The sequence below is a fragment of the Epinephelus lanceolatus genome, chromosome 9, assembly GCF_041903045.1.
Source record: "Epinephelus lanceolatus isolate andai-2023 chromosome 9, ASM4190304v1, whole genome shotgun sequence".
In the NCBI taxonomy this organism is placed as follows: domain Eukaryota; kingdom Metazoa; phylum Chordata; class Actinopteri; order Perciformes; family Serranidae; genus Epinephelus; species Epinephelus lanceolatus.
In genome coordinates, this window is record NC_135742.1 from 20125731 (window position 1) to 20150632 (window position 24902).

General features: G+C 40.1%; 1 protein-coding gene across 2 annotated transcripts; it reads right to left on the reverse strand.

Annotated features, from left to right (window-relative positions):
* Positions 1-808: 808 nt before the first annotated feature.
* Positions 809-22401, reverse strand: me2 (malic enzyme 2, NAD(+)-dependent, mitochondrial). Of its 2 annotated transcripts, none has more exons than XM_033620254.2 (15): positions 22226-22401; positions 16452-16605; positions 12195-12328; positions 11955-12104; positions 10535-10610; positions 10048-10209; positions 9743-9956; positions 9135-9232; positions 8657-8770; positions 8362-8473; positions 7896-8038; positions 7291-7393; positions 7051-7121; positions 6361-6459; positions 809-4980 (listed from the first exon to the last, which is right to left on the reverse strand). In XM_033620254.2, the coding sequence occupies exons 2-15, from the start codon at positions 16563-16565 to the stop codon at positions 4819-4821; spliced, it is 1752 nt and encodes a 583-aa protein (XP_033476145.2). In that variant the 5' UTR covers positions 16566-16605; positions 22226-22401; the 3' UTR covers positions 809-4818. The 2 variants fall into 2 exon arrangements, with proteins under 2 accessions (XP_033476145.2, XP_033476146.2); XM_033620255.2 differs by lacking the exon at positions 22226-22401 and adding an exon at positions 21746-21980.
* Between the last annotated feature and the right edge of the window lie 2501 nt (positions 22402-24902).

The following is a 24902-nucleotide window of genomic DNA, read 5'->3' on the forward strand; positions in this document are numbered from 1 at the left end:
ATCCGCTGCAGAATGACTTGGCAGAGATGGCTGCCATCTTGCTATTACTGCGTCTAGATGGCACAAAAAAAGTGTCCACGAATGAGGACAACAGGTCTAAGTTAAGAATGAAGTATGAGGTGCAGTAAACCCAAAATGTGGTGTCCTCATATGAGGACACAGGGTCTCAGGGGGATATTGCTGAGTAGAAAATCTGCGTACATAGAGGAATGTAGTTCCAAAGATATTTGGGCTGTTGCTCAGTTTTTAGATGGTAACAGAAATTTGTTACATCATGAGGAGTTTAGTGAGACGTTATAATTATTACCACTGGCTCCAGTGTACTGGTAATAACTATAATACACAAATAAAAACCATGTAATCGTATTGAAAACAAGAACGTGGACATTGCTCTAAATATTATCTTGTTATTGGGAAAGGTTTTTTTTCAGTTACAAATGTGCTATACATTTATATATTAAAAACTTCATAATAACTCTGCACAAGACCACACATACTACTTGACTGCAGTGCTAACCTGAGATGCTTAAATAGGTAAATTTTATTTTTATTTTATTAAATAGGTAAAACATGGCTTCCTATCCTAATTTGGTTAAAAAGTGTCTTGAACAGGTCTTAAAAAGCATTAAATTCTACTGTCGGATACCTGTAGACACCCTGTATAAGAATAACTTACATTTTCAGACCTGTTTCCCTCTTTCCTGCAGTGAAATTAAACAGTGCCTACATTTTTAACAGCAGGGCAAACAAACCTGAAGTTGCTCACTCACAGAAAACATTTACAATGTTAAAATAAGCAGCCAGTGAAGCCAGTGTAAAACTGTTTTTATTCTGCACATAGGTATTCTCTCTGCGCACAAACGCTAAGGCAATATACTGTGTAACAAAAATATACCTCAGGAACACAGACTGGAAGAACACAGCGCTATATGGATGCACACTTCAATGACATACAGACTTAATTTTCCTCATGGGTATGAAAAGAATCATATGAGCAAGCCAGTCACCACTTTCTTACACAACACAGTAAAAACTCACACCGGACAATTACAGTCAGTAACAACAACCGGACAGACACACAAGCCAGCACTTACCGAGGTGAGATTGATTTAAATAGGTCCTTTTAAATAAAACTTTCATTATGTATAAGCAGAAAACTTTGATTGTTCACAACCTGAAGCTGCACAGTCTATCAGAGACGAAGCTGCACATTGAATTCAACACAATTATTTTTTTGCCTTTATTTGATAGGACAGCTACAGCATGAAAGGGGGATGACATGCAGCAAAGGGCTGTGGGTTGGAATCGAGCCCATGGCCGCTGCGGCAAGGGGGTGCCTACTCTACCAGGTGAGCTTGTGGGCACCCCAAAACAGTGTATAATTTTGGTAGTGCTGTTGTTTCTCAGCTCTGCCTGCAGCATGTTGAGAGGTCTGCATCATGGAACATGACATGATTGTGGACAGACACTTAACATTGCGCAGGCACTTCAATGTAAGCGGTTAGAAGGTCCTAATACAATATCCTGAGACTAAAATTTACAGTGGCCTATATTTAACATACTTGAGAACTAATACATGATACTGTCAATGCTCTTGACATGTGACTAAGGCAATACTATGAATAAAATAGGCTCACTGGAAGTTTTAATGTAACTTGTACAGTTTTCAGACTTTAACACATTTTAGCTGCAACGGTGTGTGTGTGTGTGTGTGTGTGTGTGTGTGTGTGTGTGTGTGTGTGTGTGTGTGTGTGTGTTTGTGTCCAGTGTGTATGGTCTAAGTCTCACATTTTACACCATATCATTAAAGATCCTTGGATAAGTCGCTACAATAGACTGCAGCAGTTTGTCAGAGCACAGAGCAAAATATAAAGATCTAACAGAGACCAAGATAAGCTTCGAACTGACATACAGATGGAAAGTGTTCAGAAAGTATAACTGGAAGGTACTGCATCCTCCTGTTAATGTAAACAACCTGCCACAAATAAATGCCCTGGCATTGCTCAGTTTCTTTATAACAAATATATATTGCCAATAATAATCTTGCAGGCACCATTACCCTTCAGCATCAAATACTACACTGGTTCCCAACCTAGGGGCCCAACCCACACGAGAGGTCACCAAAAGCTTCACAGGGCGTCATGTGAAGCGTTCCTGATTTTAAGATTTTAAGGGGTGTAAGAATATTTAAAAAATAATACAGTTGGCCTATATCTCAGTATTCATATCTGTGAGTAAAACTAAATAAAATTATTATTTTTGAAGTCAAGATCATTCTTCAAGATATAAAGGATAAGGGCACGATGAAGACCTGAACACAAGCTATATTCACAGAGCCTTCACTCTCTGCTAAACAGCCTTGTCCTGTATTAGAAAACTACACAGCTGAAACAACCAAAAAGCTAATAGAACATGGCAAAGCGCCAGGGAGAAGAAAACACAGAATTTGTCAAAAAAGAAGCCTGGTAAGTACCATTAAAACTTGAATTAATAGCCCGGGCTATTGTTTGCTTAAATCACTGAAATCAACAGGCCTATATTTGGGACAGATGTCTTTTTTGGAACAGGCCTGTAATTCTGTTCATTTCTATGAAAAACCCTTTTGATTCTTTTGATCTGGGGACCCTTATGGACTAAACTTACAGGGTAATCGAGGAATGGACACATAATTTGAGCTCGCCAACAACCTGCTTTTATACATCTGAAGAACTTCTATTAAAAAAATGAACTGCTTCGCAACCAGACCAGGGCTCTATTTGAGACAGGCTTACATTTGTCAAAATGTGTAGCCACAGCAGGCTAGTAAAAGGGACTGGGTGTTTAATTGAGACTAGACTTTTAATTGAAGTTTTAGGGTATGTTATGATTGTTAAAAAATTCTGGGAAACTCATCTCTGATGCAATATTCACAGGAAATAATCTTAAAATTCATTCAAATTGCTGGTTTTACATAAACTTCCTGCAGTTATTGCATCAATATTTGGGTTATTTATTAGTTCAATATCTCACTTAGTCAGGGGTTGCCAGTTTACTTAGTGATAGAAAAGGGCCCCTTAAGGAAAAAGGTTGGGAAGCACTGAAGTACTATTTATTCAAATTTTGCACTGCACTATAATCTGTCTCTTTTGTATCTTCTACTTTATTTTACTCTGCTAATCTTTCTGATGTGTCTTTTTATACTGGCTTGTTTTTCTTTATGCTTTTAATGTCTTATGTACAGCATTTTGAATATCTCTGTTGAAAGATGCAGTACATATAAACTTGCCAAAGGCAGAGTTGCCATCTCTCTAGCTTGTGTTAATCTGAGCCAACGTGACTGTGTCTGTGTTATAAATTATTGTTAATGATCATATCAGACCAGAACTGTAAGAGCGTAGCCTGGAAGTCTGTTCCCAGGAGTAAAACCCACACACCAACCTGCCGAAACACACGTGGATGTACTTGACACAACTTTATAAACACTCTTTCCATAGACAGTCTCAGTTTCCACAAAAGCCTATGTACAGTACACAAAATATAATCCAAATAGAAAATAATCATTTGATACTGCGCATAGTTTTCTTAAATATTTAGGTTACATTTTATATTCAGCTTTTTTTTAAAATCACAGTTAAGCAAAAGGGTTCATTTTTAGGGATGGATTAATTTTACCACAACTCATTAAAGGAGTGTTGATAACAGGTTTTCTCACAAAGCCAAAGGACAAAACATCTTAATACACCCTAATAAAATTAAATAAATTCAAAGAAATAAATACAATGTGACAAAAGCATGTGAACAAATACAATGTTGGAGTGGACGTTCACTTCTTGTGTTTTTAGATATAACTTTCCCTTCATAAAATCACACTGTTTTCTGAGGTCTCTCTTTATATATTCTCTCCATTTCTCTCGAGTAACATCCTGTCCTCTCTTTGTCTCTTAGTTTGCTCACAAAGGACAAGTGCTTTAACCCTCTGCTCTACTAGGACTCTGATAATGTGGCCTGATTTAAGCATAGTTTAAAAAGGTTCTTAAACCTTATGTCTTACACCAGGCATTGGTTAGATCAGTGAAGCCACCAGAGGCCCACCTGATGTGAGAAAAGGCAATGTCCGTACTTCATGTTAATGAATGTGCGTTATGTTCTGTAATCTCTATGTAGCTACATACAGTCAGAATAATATTAAGTGCTAACTAAAGACTAACCTCTGCATCAGGAGTGTACACAACAAACAACTGTTACAATAAATGAGGAGTGACTACCTTTTAAAACAGGTTGCAAAAAGATAATAGTATGCTGCATTTCCTAACAAAAGGTTGACATCATAGAGTCATTTCTAGTACAGTATCTTGTAAAAACCAGTCTCAACCTCGAGCAGAGGCACAGTGTTCAGTGTTGGGTTTACTATTCACCATAGTCTAATTTATAGAGTGCTTAAATTTACTGATGCAACCTTGATGATAGATAATGATAGATATAATATAATCGATAATAATTAAAATATATCTCAAGGTTTCAACAATGAAACCAGATTTCCACACTGCCTTTTCCCACCACCAGGTGGCCCTCCAGGTGCTGCGCAGGTTTACATGTGATGCAGAGGTGATAAAGAACTGTGAAAATGGCTGTTATCATTCAAATGCCACTTTCCAATCTGCCTTTTCACAGATCCAATATGACTGGGTTTGTGCAAACGTATGTAGCAGCAGTAAGAGACCTCTGCTGCCTGTTTTCATAAGCTAATGTTTGCACTAACATAATTATGATCGTCTCAAAATACCTGTGATCTGTGAGTTAAGTGGAAAACAAAGAGCACTGAGAGGGTGTGGTCTACTTCTATTTAGTCTTGGGGCTGAAGCTGACACCTGGCCAGTCGTAGGTATCTGGCATGAAGGAGTCGTAGCTGGTGTCCCACACAGTAGCGCGTACAAAGCCCTCCTTGTCCACAGGCTCAGGGTAGCGAAACGCCATGCCTTTAGCATAGACATACTCCACCACCTACAGCAAGACAGGGAAAGATTAGCATTGATGAATATTGAGAGGCTCATAGAAAACCAGGGGTTCTGTAGGATTGACTTAAACACTGATTTTGGCCTGATAATTTGCCGCAATCAGGGCACAGAGCGAACCAACCTGCTAGCCAAAATGTTGTAAAGGTGCAACGTAAGTGTAGTGTGGCTTGATAGGCACTACAGAGTACAACGAGGCCAGCTGGGATGTTGGTGCACAGGCATCTGCCTCCATCTGCACCCAGGCTGGGGTACCATGATTGGTGTAGGTTTGGAGCCAGTATGCCAAAGCTCTCAGGTTACATGCCCAGTATTATAATAGGAAATGTGGTAAAGCCATATTACCAAGTGATTGGCTGTTTGTTTTTTGTTTTGTTTCTTTGTGCTTTGTTGTTTTTTAAGGTAGCTTCGTGTAACATCTTGGCCAAAAGACTATAGCCCTTGGCTAATTCTGGCATTTTTGTACCATGTGTATTTATTAATTTGCACTGTCCCTTCTTAATTAAACTAAACTAAACTAAACTAAACTAAACAGCTACACTAAACTAAACTAAATTAAACTAAAACAACTAAACTAAACTTAACTTAGACAACTCAACTAAAAGAACTAAACGTAACTAAACCAATCTACACTCAATTAAGCTAAACTAAACTAAGCTAAGCTTAACTAAAACAACGTAACTAAGCTAAACTAAACTAAGCTCAACTAAACTACAACAACTAAAACAACTAAATTAAACTAAACTGAACTAAACTAAGCTGAACTAAAACAACTTAACTAAACAAAACTAGACTAAGCTAAACTAAACTAAAACAACTAAACTACAACAACTAAAACAACTAAACTAAACTGAACTAAAATAACTAAAAAAATTAAACTTAACTAAACTAAACTAAACTAAAACAACTAAACTAAACTAAACTAAACTAAACTAAACAGCAACCTAATGTTACTTGTCAGGTTTTGGTGGAACAGGGTCATAAATAAAAATCAGCTGATGACAGAAGAGGCTAAATTTAGGGATAGTTCAGATCTTTTGAAGTGGGGTTGTATGACTATCTGTTGTATAAAACAGATGTCGGCCCCAGTTTGGAGAAGCAGACAGGAGTACCAAAAACAGAAGTTAAGCAATGTACTGCTGTGGAGAATGGGTGGGGGAGAGGCTGACATTTTGATGACACATCATTGCTTCACACTCATATTTCATTGTGGTTCCCGCAACATTTGGTCAGTTACGTACAGTCTGAACTATCCCTTTAAGGTTTGGACTGACACTAACAGGTTTATCAATAGCCGAAATGTTCATACAAACTAGTTTGGGGGCTTTAGTTTTGTTAGCAATAGAACTGTCATTTTCAGGAGACTTGCCTTGACAGCCATCTGGACGGAGACCTCTCTGATGTTGGAGAGAGGAGGATAGAGTCTGCCGTCTTCCAGCTCTTTATCTGTCAGCTGCTCTGCAAGTGTCTGGAAGGAGTATAAAAATACTTTTAGGCTGAAGATGAATTTCTGGTGTCCAAGAACACAGAGATATAAAAACTACTACTATTATTTGCCAGCAACACAAGTGTGAAGTCATAAATATAATATGTGTGTTTGAATAAGACAATATAAGAAGTGTTATGTCAAGGGACAGAAATGACTAAACTACTACTCATATTACCGACCTGCACGTTCCAACTTCATGCAAAACTTTTTAATGTTGTACAGATGGTGAAAGCAATAAATCATTTTGCGATTACTGTCATTAGCATTGATCAATGCTATCAAGTCAAATGCAGGCCAGCAAAAGAGGGAAGAACACAGATGAAAAAGAGCAAAGCAGGATCAGCCTTTTAAAAACTCCTCCTCTGTTAGGTGCTAGTCTAGACAGAGAGGAAACAGGAGACATCAAAGAGTTAAAGAGAGTTTCTACAACCATATTAAGCGTATGCATATATGACAAAGTCAGCAAGAAAGCACAGGACAGGGCGGGGGAAAGGTAAAGATGAACTTTAGTTTAAAGTTCAAAGAAGAGATGGACTTATAAAAAATTGTGAAATATGTGATGATTCAGACCTTAGCAGCCTCTAAGAACACTGTGTCACTGATGTGTCTCACTCCACTCAGGATCACAGCCAAGGCCACGCCTGCAATGCACATACAGCATGTTTTAAATAGACATCCAATGATTATTCTAAACGGTGCAAATATTGTGCAAATACTCATTATTTATGTCCAGGAAATCTATACAAATATGAGTAGTAGTTATTAATATGAAGTATGAATTATGAATATTCATTTTCTTTTTTCTGTAACCTGGAAAGATGTAAGCGTTGTTCCCCTGTCCAGGAATGATGACGCGGCCATCTTTCAGAGTCACAGGACCGAATGGACTGCCACTGGCAAAAAGACATCTACCCTGTGGGACAAAGAAACGAAGCGTAAAAGAGCGATGATGGAAAGAAAAGGACAATAACAGGAAGAGTGATTTGACAGCACAGGAACTCTAAGCAGGAATTGTTGGTTAGTGTTTGTAAACAGTATTGCCAGCGAAAGGTAAAGCCAATCTCAGATTCACTCGATGGAGCTTTGACCTCTTGAATGCCTATTGCTTAGGGACTGGCACCTGCTTGCTATCTTTTCATTAAGTCCTGACCTCACCTGAGCATTGCGCCTAGGAACATCTGCAGAATAATACACACACTTATAGTGGGTCATAAGAGATGATTAGGAGGGATTACATCTGTATGACTCTATACTGCTTTTTAGGAAAGTCCTGCATAGTATACCTCTAATGTCTAATTTCAGATTGAAGGCCTTTGCACACTAAATCCGTATTTTTAATATGCATTTTTTTAGATGAAGGATTAGGACTTGGTCTGCAATGGCCTTCTGTAAAAACTAAATAAATAACTGCGTACATCGGTGAGTGTGTAGGCATCCTCTGCTGTACACTCTGCTTTCGTGGTCGGGTTACTAAGGGCGAAGATGATTGGTCGTTCGTTTAGGGTTCCCATGGCCTTGATGACATCGTGGGTGAACAGACGTCCAGCTCCTGACACACCTGGAAGAAAGAGAGAGAAAGAGATCTATCATTATCGCACAAGCAGAGTCCACAATCACAGCACACTGAGCCCTGACAGGATGATTTAATGAGCAGATAAATAATAAATGGCCTAAATATAAAGCGTAGATATTCAATTGACCTGATCCAGCTCCTGCTCGGATAAAATTAAATAAGTCAACGGCATTACAAACAAGACCGTATTAATTATTTTATTCAGATTCTGTGTTTTCGATTAATGGCTCTAACTTAAAAATGCACAGTCCAAACTATACTGTGAGGCTTTACAGTTACACAAACACAGAAAAAGAAGAGGTCCTTACCAATGATAGCTGTGGGTTTGATGGTGTTGACTGCATCTAGGAAGCTCTGTACATCCCCCGGACTGTCATGAACAAATGCCTCCTGGTTACTGTCTATTTCCTGCGGTCTGTCCTGGAGTCACAGAAAGCACATTGGTGGCAACAGTAAATCAGTATAAATATAGTAAAACCTCTCCTCACCAATGATGCAGTGTATCAACAGTGGGCCAGACAGGAAGCTACACAGACATTTAATGTATGTTCTGGTTTTTGATGTCTGTGTCACACACACACACACACACACACACACACTGACCTTTACAAGTAAGCCAAATTTATCATACATCCAGATCTTTTCTCTGGCCTCAGCTTGGGTCATCCCACTCTCCATCATTGCCATGACAATCAGATTGGCAATACCGAGGGCAGCCTATGGAGGAAATAACCGCATCAAGTTAAACATTCAAAGCACTTAGACAGTGTGTGTTTAATCCAACTTTAAACCTTATTTTCTATTAAGAGAATAACTAAGCAAATCCACTTCCCCCCACCAGAAAGATTCTGGTCAATGTTGGGCACGGTTTTGATTATTTTAAGTTCTTAAGCAATGTTGGACTTTTTTTTTTGTACTGTATTACCAGCTCTGGCCAGCAGGGGGCAGTATGGCCTTTACAAATTACTTGATATTGGGGACTTTGACATTACAAATTGCACACAGAAAAAGAGAAAGAGGCAAAATAAACAAAGTAAAACCAAGATAACTCAAACTGATCAATTGATAAATACTGTCTTACCTCTCCAGCTCCCAGGAAAAGCACCCGGTGTTCAGTGATGGGTTTGCCAATGGCTCTCTGAGCTGCTAACAGACCAGCAAGGGCCACAGACGCAGTGCCTGGAAACATGCAGAAGAACACAACAGTAAACAAGGAAGTTTGTGCCTTTAAGAGTAATGATTAATCACTATTTGTCTTAAGGTAGAGGGGTTCACTTCATGATTTTTTAAAGTTTCTTGTGCTTGTTGTTCAGCCTTCTTGATTTGATTTTCAGACAGCATAGCTCTTTAATGCTTTGTGTTTAGCACCTATTTCTAAGCTGTCAGTGGTTCCTTGAACTCACCACAGATTCCCTGTTTGCAGCACCTTGCAGCTGTAATGTGACTTAAAGGTCATATGTGTTCCTTGTAATGGATTATTTCACTGAAGCAAATTGCAGGTTTCTGCGTTTTTTAAATGCTAAAATGGAAAGAAACCAACAGTTTGGCTGGAGGGTAGAAAACTGATCCAAAAAAACACCAACCAAACTGTACTAAACCTAATTAAACTGATGACTTTAACTGAATAGGTAAACGTAATGGCATTATGATTACTACTTCTATGTGTTGTGTGGAGGGTTATATAAGAACCTTGGATATCATCGTTGAAGGTGCAGTACTTCTCCCTGTACTTCCTGAGGAAGCGGAAGGCGTTGTGATTTCCAAAGTCCTCAAACTGGATTAGCGTGTCCTGCCCGTATTTGTCCACCACAGCTTCCATGAACTCATCAATCAGATCATCGTAGGCTTGAGAGCGATCTCGCTTCTGGTACAGGCCCATGTACATCGGATCCTTGAGGAGAGTCTGATTGGAGGGCAAGGAAGGACAAACATATGAAGGATGTCGGATGTGCACGCATACAGTAGACAAAATAACACACACGTAACCTTCCTACCTCATTGTTCGTGCCGACATCTATCGCCACAGGCAGACATTTCTCAGGTCTAATACCGGCGCAGGCAGTGTACAGGCAAAGCTTTCCGACAGGGATGCCCATTCCATAAACACCCAGGTCTCCTAAGCCTAAAATACGCTCTCCGTCAGTCACTACTACGGCCTACAGGAAGAGAAAGAGAGGAGGTGGAAGAGGAATACATAAGTCAGCAAAATCGCAGATTAACACTTCGCAGGCCCACAACTCTGACCAACACTTAACTGGACCTTGGCCAGGCAAATAAAGAAAATGTGGACAGTAATGGATCAATTAACAAGACCTCCTTTGACTTACTGTGATATTTATAGCTCTAATCCATTCATAGTTATACAGCCAGGATGTCACAGTTGATATCTAACAATCCTTAGGTTGTGGTGTGGAGAGGGATGAACTGCCCTCGTAGACTCTATTACACTGATATTATTTGAAGAGGTGTTCAGGTACTTACTGCAACATTAGTTTCTGGCCAGTTATCCAGGATGGAGCGGATGTGTCCTCTGTCCAAGATGGAGATGAACAAGCCCCTGGTGGGAGAAACAAGATGACAGTTGAGTGCTTGAAGGGTAAGTTGAGTATTTTTCTACCTGGACCCTATTTTCGCACGTTTTTGTGTATGAGTGACTGATGGGAACAACGGTTTTGAAAATTGGTCCAGCGTTGAGAAGCTGTAACCACTCAGTCAGTTTAAGGCCACTAAAAGTGCTTGTTTTTGCCACTGCTGGGCTCAAATTGTTTTATGGAAAGGACCATACAGAGACAGTCCTTTCTGTTAAAGAGTAAGAACCTTTTAGTTTAACCATAAAAGTGCCCAAAGTTACCAGACTCCATTTATATAAACAGTAATTTTAGCATGTACGTCAATTAAAGGTTTATTTAACCCAAACCAGAGATGGTGATTGTTAAAATAATGGAACCAAGATAGTTTTTGAGAACGTGTTTTACTCAGTGGCCTTGGTGTTAGTCAGCAGAGTTTAGAATAATTGTACAAAACTAGGGTTGAGAGTGTTTTAACTTTTCATCTTCCTGTATGGTTCAGTCACCTTAACTGTACATCCAAGAATAAACTCTCAAGGATTGTATGGCAAGTAAAATAGTTGGCAAGCCACAAAAGCCCTTGACCCAAGCTCTTTACAGAGAGGACGTGGAGGAAAGCGAGGAGTATCTTGGCAGATAGCTCCCATTTTCTCTTTAGCCAGTTTGAGCACTTGAGCTCCGGGAGGCACTTTAGAGTCTCTAGCACCTAAAAATGTATTCAAGAAGTCCTTCATCCAAAGTGCCATCAGTATCCTTAACTCAGCAAAGTGACTGAGTGACGAGTTTTAAACCACAGACAGACAATGAGCTGATTTAATGTGTTTAAGTGTTCTGTAAACACTTTACATGCCTGTCTTACTGAATATTTGTCTGCTTTATATAATGTTGTCTTTTATGTTTGGAGAGCAGAAGACAAAGTTCCACCTATGTTGGACAATAAAGATATATATTCACTTCCATTCTATGATGATATAACAGACACAGAAACATGGAAAAGTAGGGTCTACGTTGAGAAATACCAACGTTACCCTTGAAACGAACATGATAAGATTCTCTCCACAACAAAATAGAGAGATAAAGCATATCTCCACCACAATAACATTCTTAACATTATTTTAGTCAAGGTTATTGACACAAATTTAACACCCAATCACCACTGTAAGAAAATGTCAACAGCGCCAGCCAAAGCCTATAGTTTATCCAGAAAAAATCCTTTAAATATTTCCAGTTATCACTTTAATGGAATTCCTGAATAGGAGGCCAAATTTTGTACACATCAGACCTAAGTTTCTTCTCTGTTTTAAATATTAATTCCTGCTTTACTACATGCTTACTTAGGTCTTCTAAAGATGTGTCCATACTGTGTGCAGGCCAGGCCTACAGTGGGAGTATAAACAATGGGCATCAGCTCCTCGATGTCGTCCATCAACAACCTGTAAAAAAGCCTCTCATTCCTTTCCTGGATGCCCATCAGGTAGATGTACCTGTATGGAAAAGGAGGAAAATTAGGGAAGAGAGAACAGAGAAGATCATACTGTGACTATGACTGCTTTTTAAGCAAAATATGTCCTTACTTCTCCAGGGGATCAGTCATCTTCTTGAGATTATTCTGAAAGCGCATGGCCTGAATGTCCTGAGTCTCCACTTTAGGAGGCAACAGACCATGTAACCCTAAAATCTGTCGCTCCTGCAGAGTGAAGGCCATGCCCTGCGGAGAAACACACAGGAAGAGAGAGGAGTGAGTGGTGAGACAGAAAGAATGTAGGCATCTACGCTGTGTCAACTATTTATTGTTAAAAAAATACCTTTAAGACAGGTTAACTTTTGAGTTCTACAGGTGCCATTGTTTTAAAATAGTGTGCTGTGGTTGTGCAAATATGTAAAGAGGGTCTGTCTGGTTGTTGTTTTCACACTAACAGTTTCAACTTTAAGTTACACATCTAAAATCAGTTAATCATCTCTCATACCAATAAAAAAATAATCACTGAACCAATTTTCAGAACCCTTGCAGCAGGAAATGTTCACGTACTATGATGCAGTTCTGTCACCAGAGGGCGCACTGCACTATCTATGAACCCTTAGACCAGGCTGACCTTTTGACTCTAAGTGAAAGGGGGGAGACACATGAAAGCAATTTTGCAGATGGGGAAAGGAAGGAAAAGAGGTAAGAGAGGGGAGTAGCGTCGAAGAAACCAATAGGGAGGACTCTTGGCAGAAACACCCCATGTATAGAAGGGAGGATGGGGGAGGAGGGGTACAAAGTGTTTTCACATTCTGGAGTGTACTGTGTACATAAGTGTGCGTGTGTGTATGTAGGTTTATTAGCCCGTCTCTGAATGAAATACGGGCACAGCACACTGAAGCCATAACGTCTGGGGCTGGGGAAGGGGCTCATTACTCTGTGAGAGTGATGAATGCCGGGGGCTCCCCTGGCAAAATGCTGAGTCATGCTGATGGTGCGTTTCACTTCACTCAGCTATACCACTCGGTTCCTCTCAACATAACGCAACATGCTGCAAACCTCTGATAACTACTTTTTCGCTTTCTTCCGAGAATTGAACATTTAAACGTCTCTGCTGTTCAGTGTGTATTTTGAATGCACTGAAGATTACAAACAGGGCTGAAAAAAGTTGCCTAATCTATAAAATGTAAAGTAATTTATTTCCTGAAAAGCTGATATTTCAAATTTAAAGTCAACTTTATTGTTAATCTTGCAACTTGTACATGTAATGGAGAGGAACAATATGCTGTTTCTCTCAGAACACGGTGTGTGGTATACCAGTATGACAACAAGGGTTTAAAAACACTAAGATAAAAAACAAATACTGCATATGTATCCGTGTTTGTACTGTTGGTATATGCATTTCTTAAATATAGTTATCTGCATATCCTATGATTGTCTGTTAAAAGTGAATTGAAACAAAATCACATAAAATTGACATGGTTTTGAAAAGTTACACGCCTTTTCAAAACTTTATCTCAAAATTGCTAATTGTACATTGGACAGGATTTGGTTTAAGTTTTTTAATTGTTTAAGTGTTTATGAAAATCCTTCAAATCATCATCTATCCTGCTTACAAATTTTACCTACAGGAATCTTCTCCTCGTCTACATGTTGAAAATTTGTATTATATAACTAAAACATCAAGTGGGGTAGAGGAATGGGGGATCACAGTCCTTTAAGCACATGTAGCATCGTCTTACAAAACATATTTTAATCATTTGATTTAATCTTGCTAACAGTGTAATGTAATCAACATTTTTTTTCTGCAACCCAATGACCTTTACTGTTGAAATGTGATGAGTCATGACGATTCAGTCTGATGTAAATCAAATCTGCTCTGGCAAATGCAGACTTCCTATGAGTAACCGGCATGCTTGATTCATACACAATGAACGCAGTGACTTTTAATGCTTGAGGAAGAGTTCAACTTTCATCCAGTAGAGATCACGACCAGACAGCAACACTGCTCACACACAGCAGGAGAGTATTAAGAAGCCTGTGGCCTTCTCCTCAAAGCTTTTTCACACTTGAGTTGGTTTTGATCAGTGAATGAGTTTTTAAATTAGACTCACATAGATGAAATAAACACAATGAAGAATTGGGCCAGAAGTTCAATGTGATGTGTAGCTGCTGTGTGTACAGTATACCCAGGACTGTCAGCCAGCGAGCCTGTGATCAGTTTATGTCTGCTGGAAAGTCTATATTTAGCACGTGTGTGGTCCAGGCTAAGTTTAGCGTAACCTGCACAGAGTTAGATTCTATCGCCTCAACCAGCTACAGCCTCGTGTTTCAAATGCCATTCGTAGCCTTCAGAAGTCGGAAAAACCTGAGAAGAGACTCCTAGAAGCCAAACATTGTTGAATGCAAGACACCAGACAAAGTGATACCAATCTGTACTGGGTATTAAATACACAGAGCAACTAACACCAGATGAAATATTGTGTTTTTTTGTTTTGTGTTGTCACCCGAAGTCCCCACCTTGCATCAGGAATGCAGAGGTGACACCACTGTTGGGTGTGCTTTCACGTGCAAAACAAGGCAAGGCAAGTTTATTTGTATAGCACCTGATAAACAAAAGGCGGCTTAAAGCCCTTACTGAATAACACATAATGTAAAAGGCAGTGAAAAGAAAAATGAAGAGCAGAATGAAATAAACAGACATTTCTCACCACACCCAACATCAAGTCCAACAGACTCGAGAAATTCAACCGATGCTTTTCAGCTTTCTGACCAGCTACTGTTCAATTACAAATCCTCTTGATGCACACAAAATGCCAGTGATGTCATCTGAGCTTTAGTGTGCAGATTATGTTAGAATTTGTTATTCATTCATTCATTTTCCATAACTGCTTATCCTGTTGGGGGTCGCGGGGGCTGGAGCCTATCCCAGCTGACATTGGGCAAGAGGCAGGGTACACCCTGGACAGGACACCAGACATCACAGCGCTGACACATAGAGACAGACAACCATTCACGCTCACATTCACACCTACGGACAATTTAGAGTCACCAATTAACCTGCATGTCTTTGGACTGTGGGAGGAAGCCGGAGTACCCAGAGAAAACCCATGCTGACATGGGGAGAACTTGCAAACTCTGCACAGAAGGGCTCCCCCACCCAAGGGTTCGAACAAGGGACCCTCTTGCTGTGAGGCAACAATGCTAACCACTGCACCATCCACCACCAAATAAATCATGTTTATGTCAAAAACTATGTCATTGGTTAGGAAGCTATAAAAAACAGGAATATATGTTTTCATTTTTATTCACGGGTGGCACAATGGTTTGGTGGTTAGCACTGTCGCCTCACAGCAAGAGGGTTCCTGGTACGATCCCAGGAGGGAGCCCTTCTGTGCAAAGTTTGCATGTTCTGGGCACTCCTGCCCAGAACAGTCTGGGCACAGTCCAAAGACATGCAGGTTGGGGATAGGTTAATTGGTGACTAGGACTATTGGTGATTGGTAAATTGTCCGTAGGTGTGAATGGCTCTATGTGTTAGCCCGGCAATAGTCTGGTGACCTGTCCAGGATGTACCCCGCCTCTCGCCCAATGTCAGCTGGGATAGGTTCTAGCCCCCCCACCCCCACCCCTGGATTAAAACTACATGATAAATTAAATTCCTAAATACCTGCAAACCATCCCATCCAAGGTAGACCATATTAACCAGCAGGGGAAAATTAACAGCAGCCAATAGCCGAGTTTTTTTTTCTAGTTTTTCAGTAGAAGCAATCACTGGTTTAGGGATAAGATTAACTGATGCAGCTCTGGACTACCAACAGTTCACACTGTTCTGTGTAACTGTGCTTTGTGTTCATTAATGGTATAGAAATAGTAGTCCCATAAAAGACATGGTCTGTCAACCATGTCAGAACCTTCAAGTGGAATCCTGACCTTCACACTACAACGCAGATCTCTGCTGTTCTTATCCAGGCTTTACAGAGATATTGACGTGTGTGTGTCGGAGGATTGGAAGGATAAAAAAGAGACCTGAATATGGGGCCTCAAGGGGTATGAGGAAAAGGAAAAGCAGACAGTTTTTAAATAGACATCATTTTATATTGTGTTCCTGTTATGATTTACGTAGAGTACATTTCTTGGTATTCATTTATTTATCGTAACCAAAGAATATCATGATATTCTGTCATGCACTGCAATTATTTTCCACACTCAAAGCCAATTAGCCTACTTTATAACGTGGCATATTTGGCACAAATCCAGGACAAATGAGCTGACATGCAGCGAGACGTGTTAATAAAGCTGCCATCTGTTTAGCCACTATGTCTTTTTAAACGCTGACACATGGACATGATTTCAGCGATCCACTCACTTTGTTGGTGCGAGGGTTGAGCATCAGAGGTTTGCCCTTCTCTTTGGTGTGTGCCCATCTGCAAACAGAGGCGCACGGCCTCAAGGACCAGGTCGTCCTCAACCTGGACAACATGGCTAACAGTCACTGGTCTGGAAGGTCCACTGGTGGAAAGCTGGTGAGGCAGGAAAGAGAAACAAAGTTAACAAATAACCTACTGCTTTGCTGCAACATCTATTTCCATCTTCATCTTCCTGCTTGGGAGATTTACAATTGATTAAAAATTTGGCCATAGCTGTTTTGGAACATTGAATAAACTGGAAAAATTCATGCATAATTTTGAATGTTTATGGTGCAAACACATGTGAAACAATTCTTCAGTGTCAACAGGTTCATATTTATCACTTAAAGGTTGAGCCATTCTTGTTTCTGACAGTCAGGACGTGAACCTCTGCCACAACCTTTGAACATGACATCATTAGACCCTTATCACACCTTGGTGTGACATTAAGCTATCAGCAGCAAAGACTGTTGACCTGCTGACACACACACACACTTAATCACAGAAGCCTTCGAATGCACTTGGTGTGTGTGGACAATCCCACACTCAAGGATTACAACTGCTGACTACAACGGCAAGTCATTAATCTGGATGTGGACTGATGTGATTTAGTGCATCTGAGAAACAAAGCTTTGAAAGATTGTCATAATCCTCCACAGTGAGCTCCAAATGAAGAACAAGTAAATCGTGGTGATGTGGTAACAGATCAGAAAGATGGGAATAAAGGCAGATAACGTGCATCACATGTTGGAGACAAGACTCCGAATAACACTCACACAAGTCATATGTGATATCTACAGAGCATACCTGAAGGAATAACTGATTTATCCTATTTTGGGAGTGAAGGAGATTTAAAAAAGCTCATAAATAAATATACAAAACTGTACCTGATGGCAGAATATCCTAAAATGATGCCACACCAACAACCTCCACTGCATACTTTCTTTACTCGAGGGCCCCTACACAGTGCCAGCTGCTGTTAAAGGCCTTGAATAGTATCATCATTGTGAGAGCTATGTCATGCATGTGACCTGTGATTGGCCGCGATATTGTGTTGTCCTGTGTTGTGGTGGGTACAGAAAGAAGTCAGTGAAAGCTACTCTGTTATACCTTTGTAAGCTATAGACAAGTAAAAGCAGCTTTCCCATTCATGATAATTATTTCAGCAAAAGGTCATCCCTGCTCTATGTAACCAGGAAGTAAATGCTGCCTTCCCATCAAACGTGCAGAGCCAATGTACTGAAAGACCTTTAAGAGAGCAAACCAGACCACAAAGGAAATGTAGCCAGAATAATTTCTCAATCAAACCGTTACACACTCATTTCTACTCTGGCTCTGGTTTGAATTCATTTCATTATCCAGCCCAAATTCCCTTTGGCCTTCCCTTAATGTCAAGACCTGACCCAGAGGAAGTGAAACTGACCTTCTAAGCAAGTTATGTAGGGAACAGCAACGTTATCATTATCACATGCAGTTTCTATTTTAGTTCCTTGTAGTTTGGTGACCCAGACAAGCAGATCGCTAAACAAAGTTATGCTTTGAAATACAAGATACATGAGGACATTAAGTCAGCTTTTAAAAAAAGACTTTATTCTAATTAAAGGGATGCTTTGCCAATTTTCAACCAACTTTGTATCATCACGATGAAAGCTGTGTGTGTAAATTATCTATGGTAAACTTCCCTTTATTTTATCAGCTGCCAGATCTTCCTGTTCATCTCTCATCTTAAATTTTCTAAGCTCTAGAGTTATATGCCCACCACCACAGACACAGAGTACAGAAACGGATCGAGAGAGAGACCTGCCCCTCTCTATTGCTCACAAACACACACCAAACTGTAAAACTAGGCAGCGCTGATCAAATATAAACCAAGATTCTGTCACTTGATTGCCTATTTCTTGCCTAAAATGTCTTCAGAAACATATTTTAGTGCACTGTTTTGGTGTAATATGAGAGTTTGCAAACAGGAAGCAGTCGCCCTGCTGTTTTCTGTATTGTCAGAATGGAGACTGACAATACTGAGATCAAACAGGAAAACTAGGCAGCACTGAAAAAACATGGACCAAGATTCTGTAACTGCATTGCCTGTTTCTTGCTTAAGCTGTTCTCAGAAACATATTTTAGCTAACTGTTTAGTTGCAATTCAAGATCATATGTAACCCCCTGGATGCCATTCTGTTTCCTGTGTCAAAACGGCCAAGATTGCATTACATCACCAGCGGGAGCGTTTATTGATCCGGTGTGATGCAGTGCTTTCTGACAGCTGTAAATTTTCTACCTCTGGAGCAACAGCAATGCCACAGCCCTTTTCCTTTGTTTTCTCTGGTCATATAGCACCAATTTCAGAAGTATTTCTGTCTGTCTACTCCATAGACTGCCTAATTTTCAGAGAAGACTATCTTTCCTGTAATAAAATACTGCTGAAAACCTTTAGACTGAAAAAAATGGCTTGAAATCTGGGCTACCTTCACCGATTATGGCCTAGAACAACATGCAGCTGAGCTCAGGTGGCACAAGAACACACCAAAGGCCAGTTAATGTGACAAACAGCGCTCATCTGTGCTGTCTCACCACACTACTCCTGATTATTCACCCATGTTATCATGGTAATAATCACCCACACAAAACCACAAGATCATACAAATGGAGATAAGATAAAAACACCAAAGTGTTCAAACAGGATGCTACTCATGTGCAACATCAAACAGTGCCTGCAACAGTTATCTTTTATGCCAACCCCTGTGCTTGATCACACTGTACTGAAGCAAGCAAGGCAGTTTACAAATTACCACTGACCTTAAAAATGTCTCGTAATGGGTGCGATTTTCCATTAGGCCGTGCTTGAGAAAGAACAGAATCAGAGGCAGCACTGTGATCTGATCATGTGCCCCTTGCTTTGACCACAATATCTGATGGAAGAAATTACGAGCACAGCCAGCTGGCCAAGCCTTGGCTTACAACACTTCCAGGAAACACTGCCTAGAAAGCGGCATCAAAGCCAGGGCCAAAATAAGCAGCACCAACAATCATGAGAGATTTTGATTCTCTGTTGATTAGATGTTCAGCCTCCATGCAGCCTCAGAGAAGTCCAGTCTTTGTGTTGTACACTGAACAAGAATAATTCCTAGTGTCTTCATCTCAGTTATCTTTCCCACATAAAAAAAACACATAAAGCTTGAACACCTCAAGAGGTGACTTAATCAGCGTGGGAGCTGCTTGTTTGATACTTTTCGTGTCTGCCAAGTCACAAAAACTCTGCCACAGAAACAGTAACGAGCCAGCTTTGTATCAGTGTTGGAACAACTAGTGTGAATACACTCCTTGGACACTGTCCACAGCCAGGAACTGGTCTGGACTGTTTGTAACTGCAAATGTTTGCATAGCTAATAAAAGCATTGAACCAACCTATCTAGAATTATGTAATTACATTTCTATTATCTCAATCAATATATAGTGAACTGGTTATTCTTAGCTTGTGCTGATATCTCCACACGATAAAGCATCTAGCCAAGGCAGGAAATTGACTAATCTAAGTACTCACAAGTACCTCGCCTGTGTGGATAAACTGTAGGCTTCATGGTCACCACTTAGAGTTGTACAATTCAACGTCAGCTGAAATCAGACATTTAATGTGTCACATCCAGTATGACTAGTAAATTTTCACTTCAAGCCAGCAGGACACAATCTAGCCAGACTATTAAGTCTTGCATTACTGTGTCTGGAGGTCTTCTTAATATGGAAATAATGTGTGCAAACAATGTCTGTATTGACTGAAGCAGGCATAATTTAATAACAAAGGGTTTCATACAGGAAATTAGTTAACAACGAGGAGACAGCACTCTGGTATATACACAACGCATCATCTGTTAGTCTAACAAGCACAACCACATACTTTCAACTTTCTGTGGTCTTAGAGGCTAATTTTTACCAGGATCAGAGTATAATTCTTGTCAAGCTGAGGACCCACCCCTCAACCCCTGATCTGGGCCCACTGAATGCAGCCAGGGACTGGCAGTTTAGAGTCGACTTGGATCAGAGACTCATTTTCCCACCGGAGATCGCGACGACCACTCTGCGACCAGACCTTGTCCTTTGGTCTAATTCCTCCCAGCTTGTTTACATCATTGAACTGACAGTCCCCTGGGAGGATGCCATGGAAGAAGCGTATGAGCGCAAGAAGCTGCGGTACTCCATCTTAGCAGCTGAGGCAGAGGACAGAGGCTGGAAAGTAAAGGTGCGCCTGGTGGAGGTGGGGTGTAGGGGCTTCGTAGCCAGTACAACAGCAAAGCTCCTTAGGGAGGTTGGAGTCAGGGGACAGGCTCACAGACAGGCCATTAAAGAGCTGGCCAACACCGCTGAGAGGACGAGTCATTGGTTGTGGTTGAAGAGAAACGACACCATCTGGGCCGCTAAGGCAAACAGCTAACCCTGGGACACACACCCAGGCTTGATCAACCTGTGGTGGGCCTGCCTCAGTGGAGGGTGTCTTGTGTTAAATGGCCGAAACACCCGTTGATGCTGAGGTACACAACTGACAATGTGTCCTGGTGGTAAAGCCTCATAGCAGCCATCTTTCAAGAACCTTCCATGAATTAGAAGTGGTGCTACAAGAGGGATTGCAACATCTAGTCCTTTTAACGAACTTCTAGCTTAATTGCCATTTGAACACATTAACAGGCAATTCATATTATAAAACAAAACCACCTAGAGATTAGGCTTCACTTGAAATAAATAATTAAGTACACAATTCCTGACTGAGCTAGTTAATAACTGATGTACACCTCCTTTAAAAAATAGCCATTTTAGTTGTAGATGGGCAGTAATACACTCCATTGTGTTTGACTTTTTTGTGTCCACTGAGCAATGGTGTGAGGATTAGGCTTCTTTAACACATCATCAAATTTTGCAGTATAACACTGGTCTATGGTAAACAGAGTATCAAGTTTCCTCAATTAGACAAACAGACATTAATCCCAGTTGTTGCACAGCTGGGTGTGTCTTTGCTGACAGGTATCCTCTCTCTGTCTGACAGAGACTTGTCCACCTTGTTTCTCAATTACTAACAGTGTCCATATTCATATCAAAGCCCATCTATAGCTATGTTAGATATGTGAAACCTGGCATTCAGTTGGTTAAAATACTGATGTGCTGCATGCTAACATATTATGTAAATGTAGCAATAACCACAGTAGGAGCAGTAAAACTTGTAGTCTTATCAGTTTTGCACACCTAATAAAATGACAGTGACATTTACCCCTAGATGTTTCTGCCTCCATCTTCATCTTGTTTGGAGTCGGAAGTGTAGGAAAAGTGTGCGCATGTAACAACCAGCAACGTTTACACAGACACATCAGATGGACATGTCAGGAAACCTGGAACTGCAGGTTGCTATGCAGCAAAGCTAACCTGATGTTAGCTTAGCAATCTCAGCAACTGACCAAATGCAGCTAACAAGTGCTACAAGCTAAGAAGCTAGCTCCATACTATAACGGACCAAACTGTCTCGGTATTTGAGCACCTGCGACAGCAAACGGTTCAGCGACAAAACATCCCACAATAGCAATGTTTATAAAACGGAAACAGTAACGTTAACGTTACTCCAACACGATACAGATAGCCTGGTGGTTTACGTGCTGTCATTCATTCAGACCCCCGCTCACTTCTTGGCTCAGATATGGGAAGTTAGGTGACCCACACGCACTTTCCATTTTAAGGCAATAGCGACTCGGCTTACCTGCTCTGACGTATTATAATACTGAGGTTATTTCCGTTGGACAGGTTACTGTTTATAAAGCATATTTCTCCTGTATTTCGCGGTGTATGTGCCGGTGTCTGACCGCCTGGCTTGTCCTTTAAGTGTGGGCACAGATGCGGCAGAGCGGCTGTGAGGAGACTCTCACGCAGTGTGGAAGAACTTGGCCGCTCAGCCAATCACATGTTGGGATTTCCTTCTTGGTTACCATAAAGAATGCAACACGCGCAAGATTTTTTTTTGAGGGAATCCCATCAGTCGTAATTACTGTAAAAGACAGATCTCATGTAGGGACTGTTCTGAACTTGTCAGAAGAGAGGTATAGCTGTTGTGTGACCTCGTTTTTTTCCTCCTTCTTCTGCTTTATAAATTGATTATTAGGTTTTTAAAAGTTACCCTTTGATGTTTGAAAGTGAAAAGTTAAAGACAGTGTAACCAAGCGTCCTGGGTTTGCCTAAATGAGAGCAGCTAATAAAGCAATAAACGGACAGGAGTCGAGATAAGGTGTTCAGCAGCCACTGCTTCTCTCTTTATTCAGAGCAGCACAGCCACACCTAATGGCGGAAGTCCACCTACAACAGCCCTATGGCAACTCTATAAATACACACAACTCTATAAATATACAGAAATACATTGTAAAGACAAAGTAATCTGTTACAACAGAAAAAAGGCCTCAGGTTTGTCACTTTTATTGTGCATGCTGATTAGTTAGTATAGTTTGTTTTTGGCCAAATTTTAAAGGAGACATAAAATGAAATAATTTTGATGAAATCACTATTTAAAGGTAGTGGGTAACCCGCTGAACCCTTATCCTGATAGGGACTGGGGACTGCAATTATTTCCCATGAACGAGGAATTCCCAGGAAGCGTAGGTCATAAACATATTGATTTCAAGTCCCTGCCCTTTGTACACACCGCCAGTCGCTACTACCGATTGGATGGTTTAGTGAGGTCCTTGGATCAGCCCTATGGCCCTGGCGGAGCGCGGAGAAGATGATCAAACTTGACCATCTATAGAAAGCAAAAGGCTAACTAACTAACTAATCTGAGGAAGCTTTTGTCACACATGATGTGTCTAAGGACCGTTGGAAATTTGATAATCCAATAATAATTTCTGTTTTTACAGTCTCTGACTGTGATATATATGTTGAAAAATCTTTAAAGAAAACATGCCTTCCAAACAAGCCCACATTTCCTTCAAAAATGGGCAGTAAAATAAATGCAAAATACAGCCATTTAAATTTGTATTCCCTTCCCTTAAGCCAAAATAAAAAACATAAGTCCTTCCCCAGTGCTTAAAAAATTATTTGATATGCCTCCCTCTTACTCCACCGCCCCTCCCCCCTAATAAGTAACAAACAGTACCTAAAAGTTTTTTATGTTTAATAATTATTAACATTGTTTTGTTGAATTTTTAATCCTTGTCTGATGTTTCGTTAATTTTTAAATCATGGTCCTGAGAGAAGCAACAATTTAATCAGCTGTATTTTTTATGGTTGAGATGTAATTTTTCAGCATCTCACATCATCAAATGAGACAGACTGTAAATCCTTTTGGGCTTTTTTATCCTCAAAAACCCATATTTATGTTGTGCCTTTGTGTTACTTTGTTTGTGCAAAATAAGCAGTGCACCACAAAAGAGAACACCAAGATGCTAATATTACTTGTTTAACAGTAGAGGGCCTTATACATCTGCTTTGAATCAGTCACCTAACTTCAAATATCACAATGGATCATTTTTTTGTTTGTTTGTTTGTTTTAATGCACCCCTAAAGAAGAATGTCACAAATGGTCTACTTACCCCTACAAAAATAAATATCAATCAAATACAAAATACTCTTAATATTCTCAACTGGCATTACACAACAACAACAGAAGAAAATACACGATGAAACAATAGTTTAAGTAGTTTTATTAATTTTTCAGCAAAAACAGAAACTGCAAAAAGAGAAACTATCAATCAATATTGAGCATTTAAAAACCTCACAGCTCTTCTCCAATGAAAAGCTGAGGTCTCTCTCAAAGCGAGTACAAAAGAAATAAAAGCCCACAGAAATATGACCGTCTGAAAAAGTGACAGTAAAAACAACAAAGCTATTTTTGAGTAGTTGTGAAAGCCATGCAGAAGGGAGAGGATATGTTACATTCAGCAAGCTGGAAGCATCGAGGTGTACTGAGGCACATTTTCTACATTTCTTCACGCACTTTAAAGATTTAACTTCGGCTCAGTAACCACGTGTGTTACAGTATGTTAGTGTTATTTGTCAGTGATGTTATTGCTGGCTTAGGTTACCTGCAGAGGAAACTGTATAATGCAAAATGTGATCAGTAGACCTGTGTAGGTAAAAACTAGACTCATTTTCATTAGTTTGACTGCAGCATAGCTTCTATCTATTTCTACAAAGAGATAAATGGCTCTGGATCAAACTTTTTCTTTACTTGAACACTTCTGTCAGTTAGTCCAGCAGTCCAGCTCAAGCAGGGTTAAAACCTTAGAGCTATGTTACTGATAAAAATCAACAGTGTGACAGAGTTTCAGTTTTCACAGAGGAGAAACTGCGTTTCTAAATGTGCTAGTGACTCTAAATGTGCTTCATGTCTACTTTGAATATGAAATAATACACCTGGCTTTGCTGAGTGGTTGGTTGTACTGCCAGCA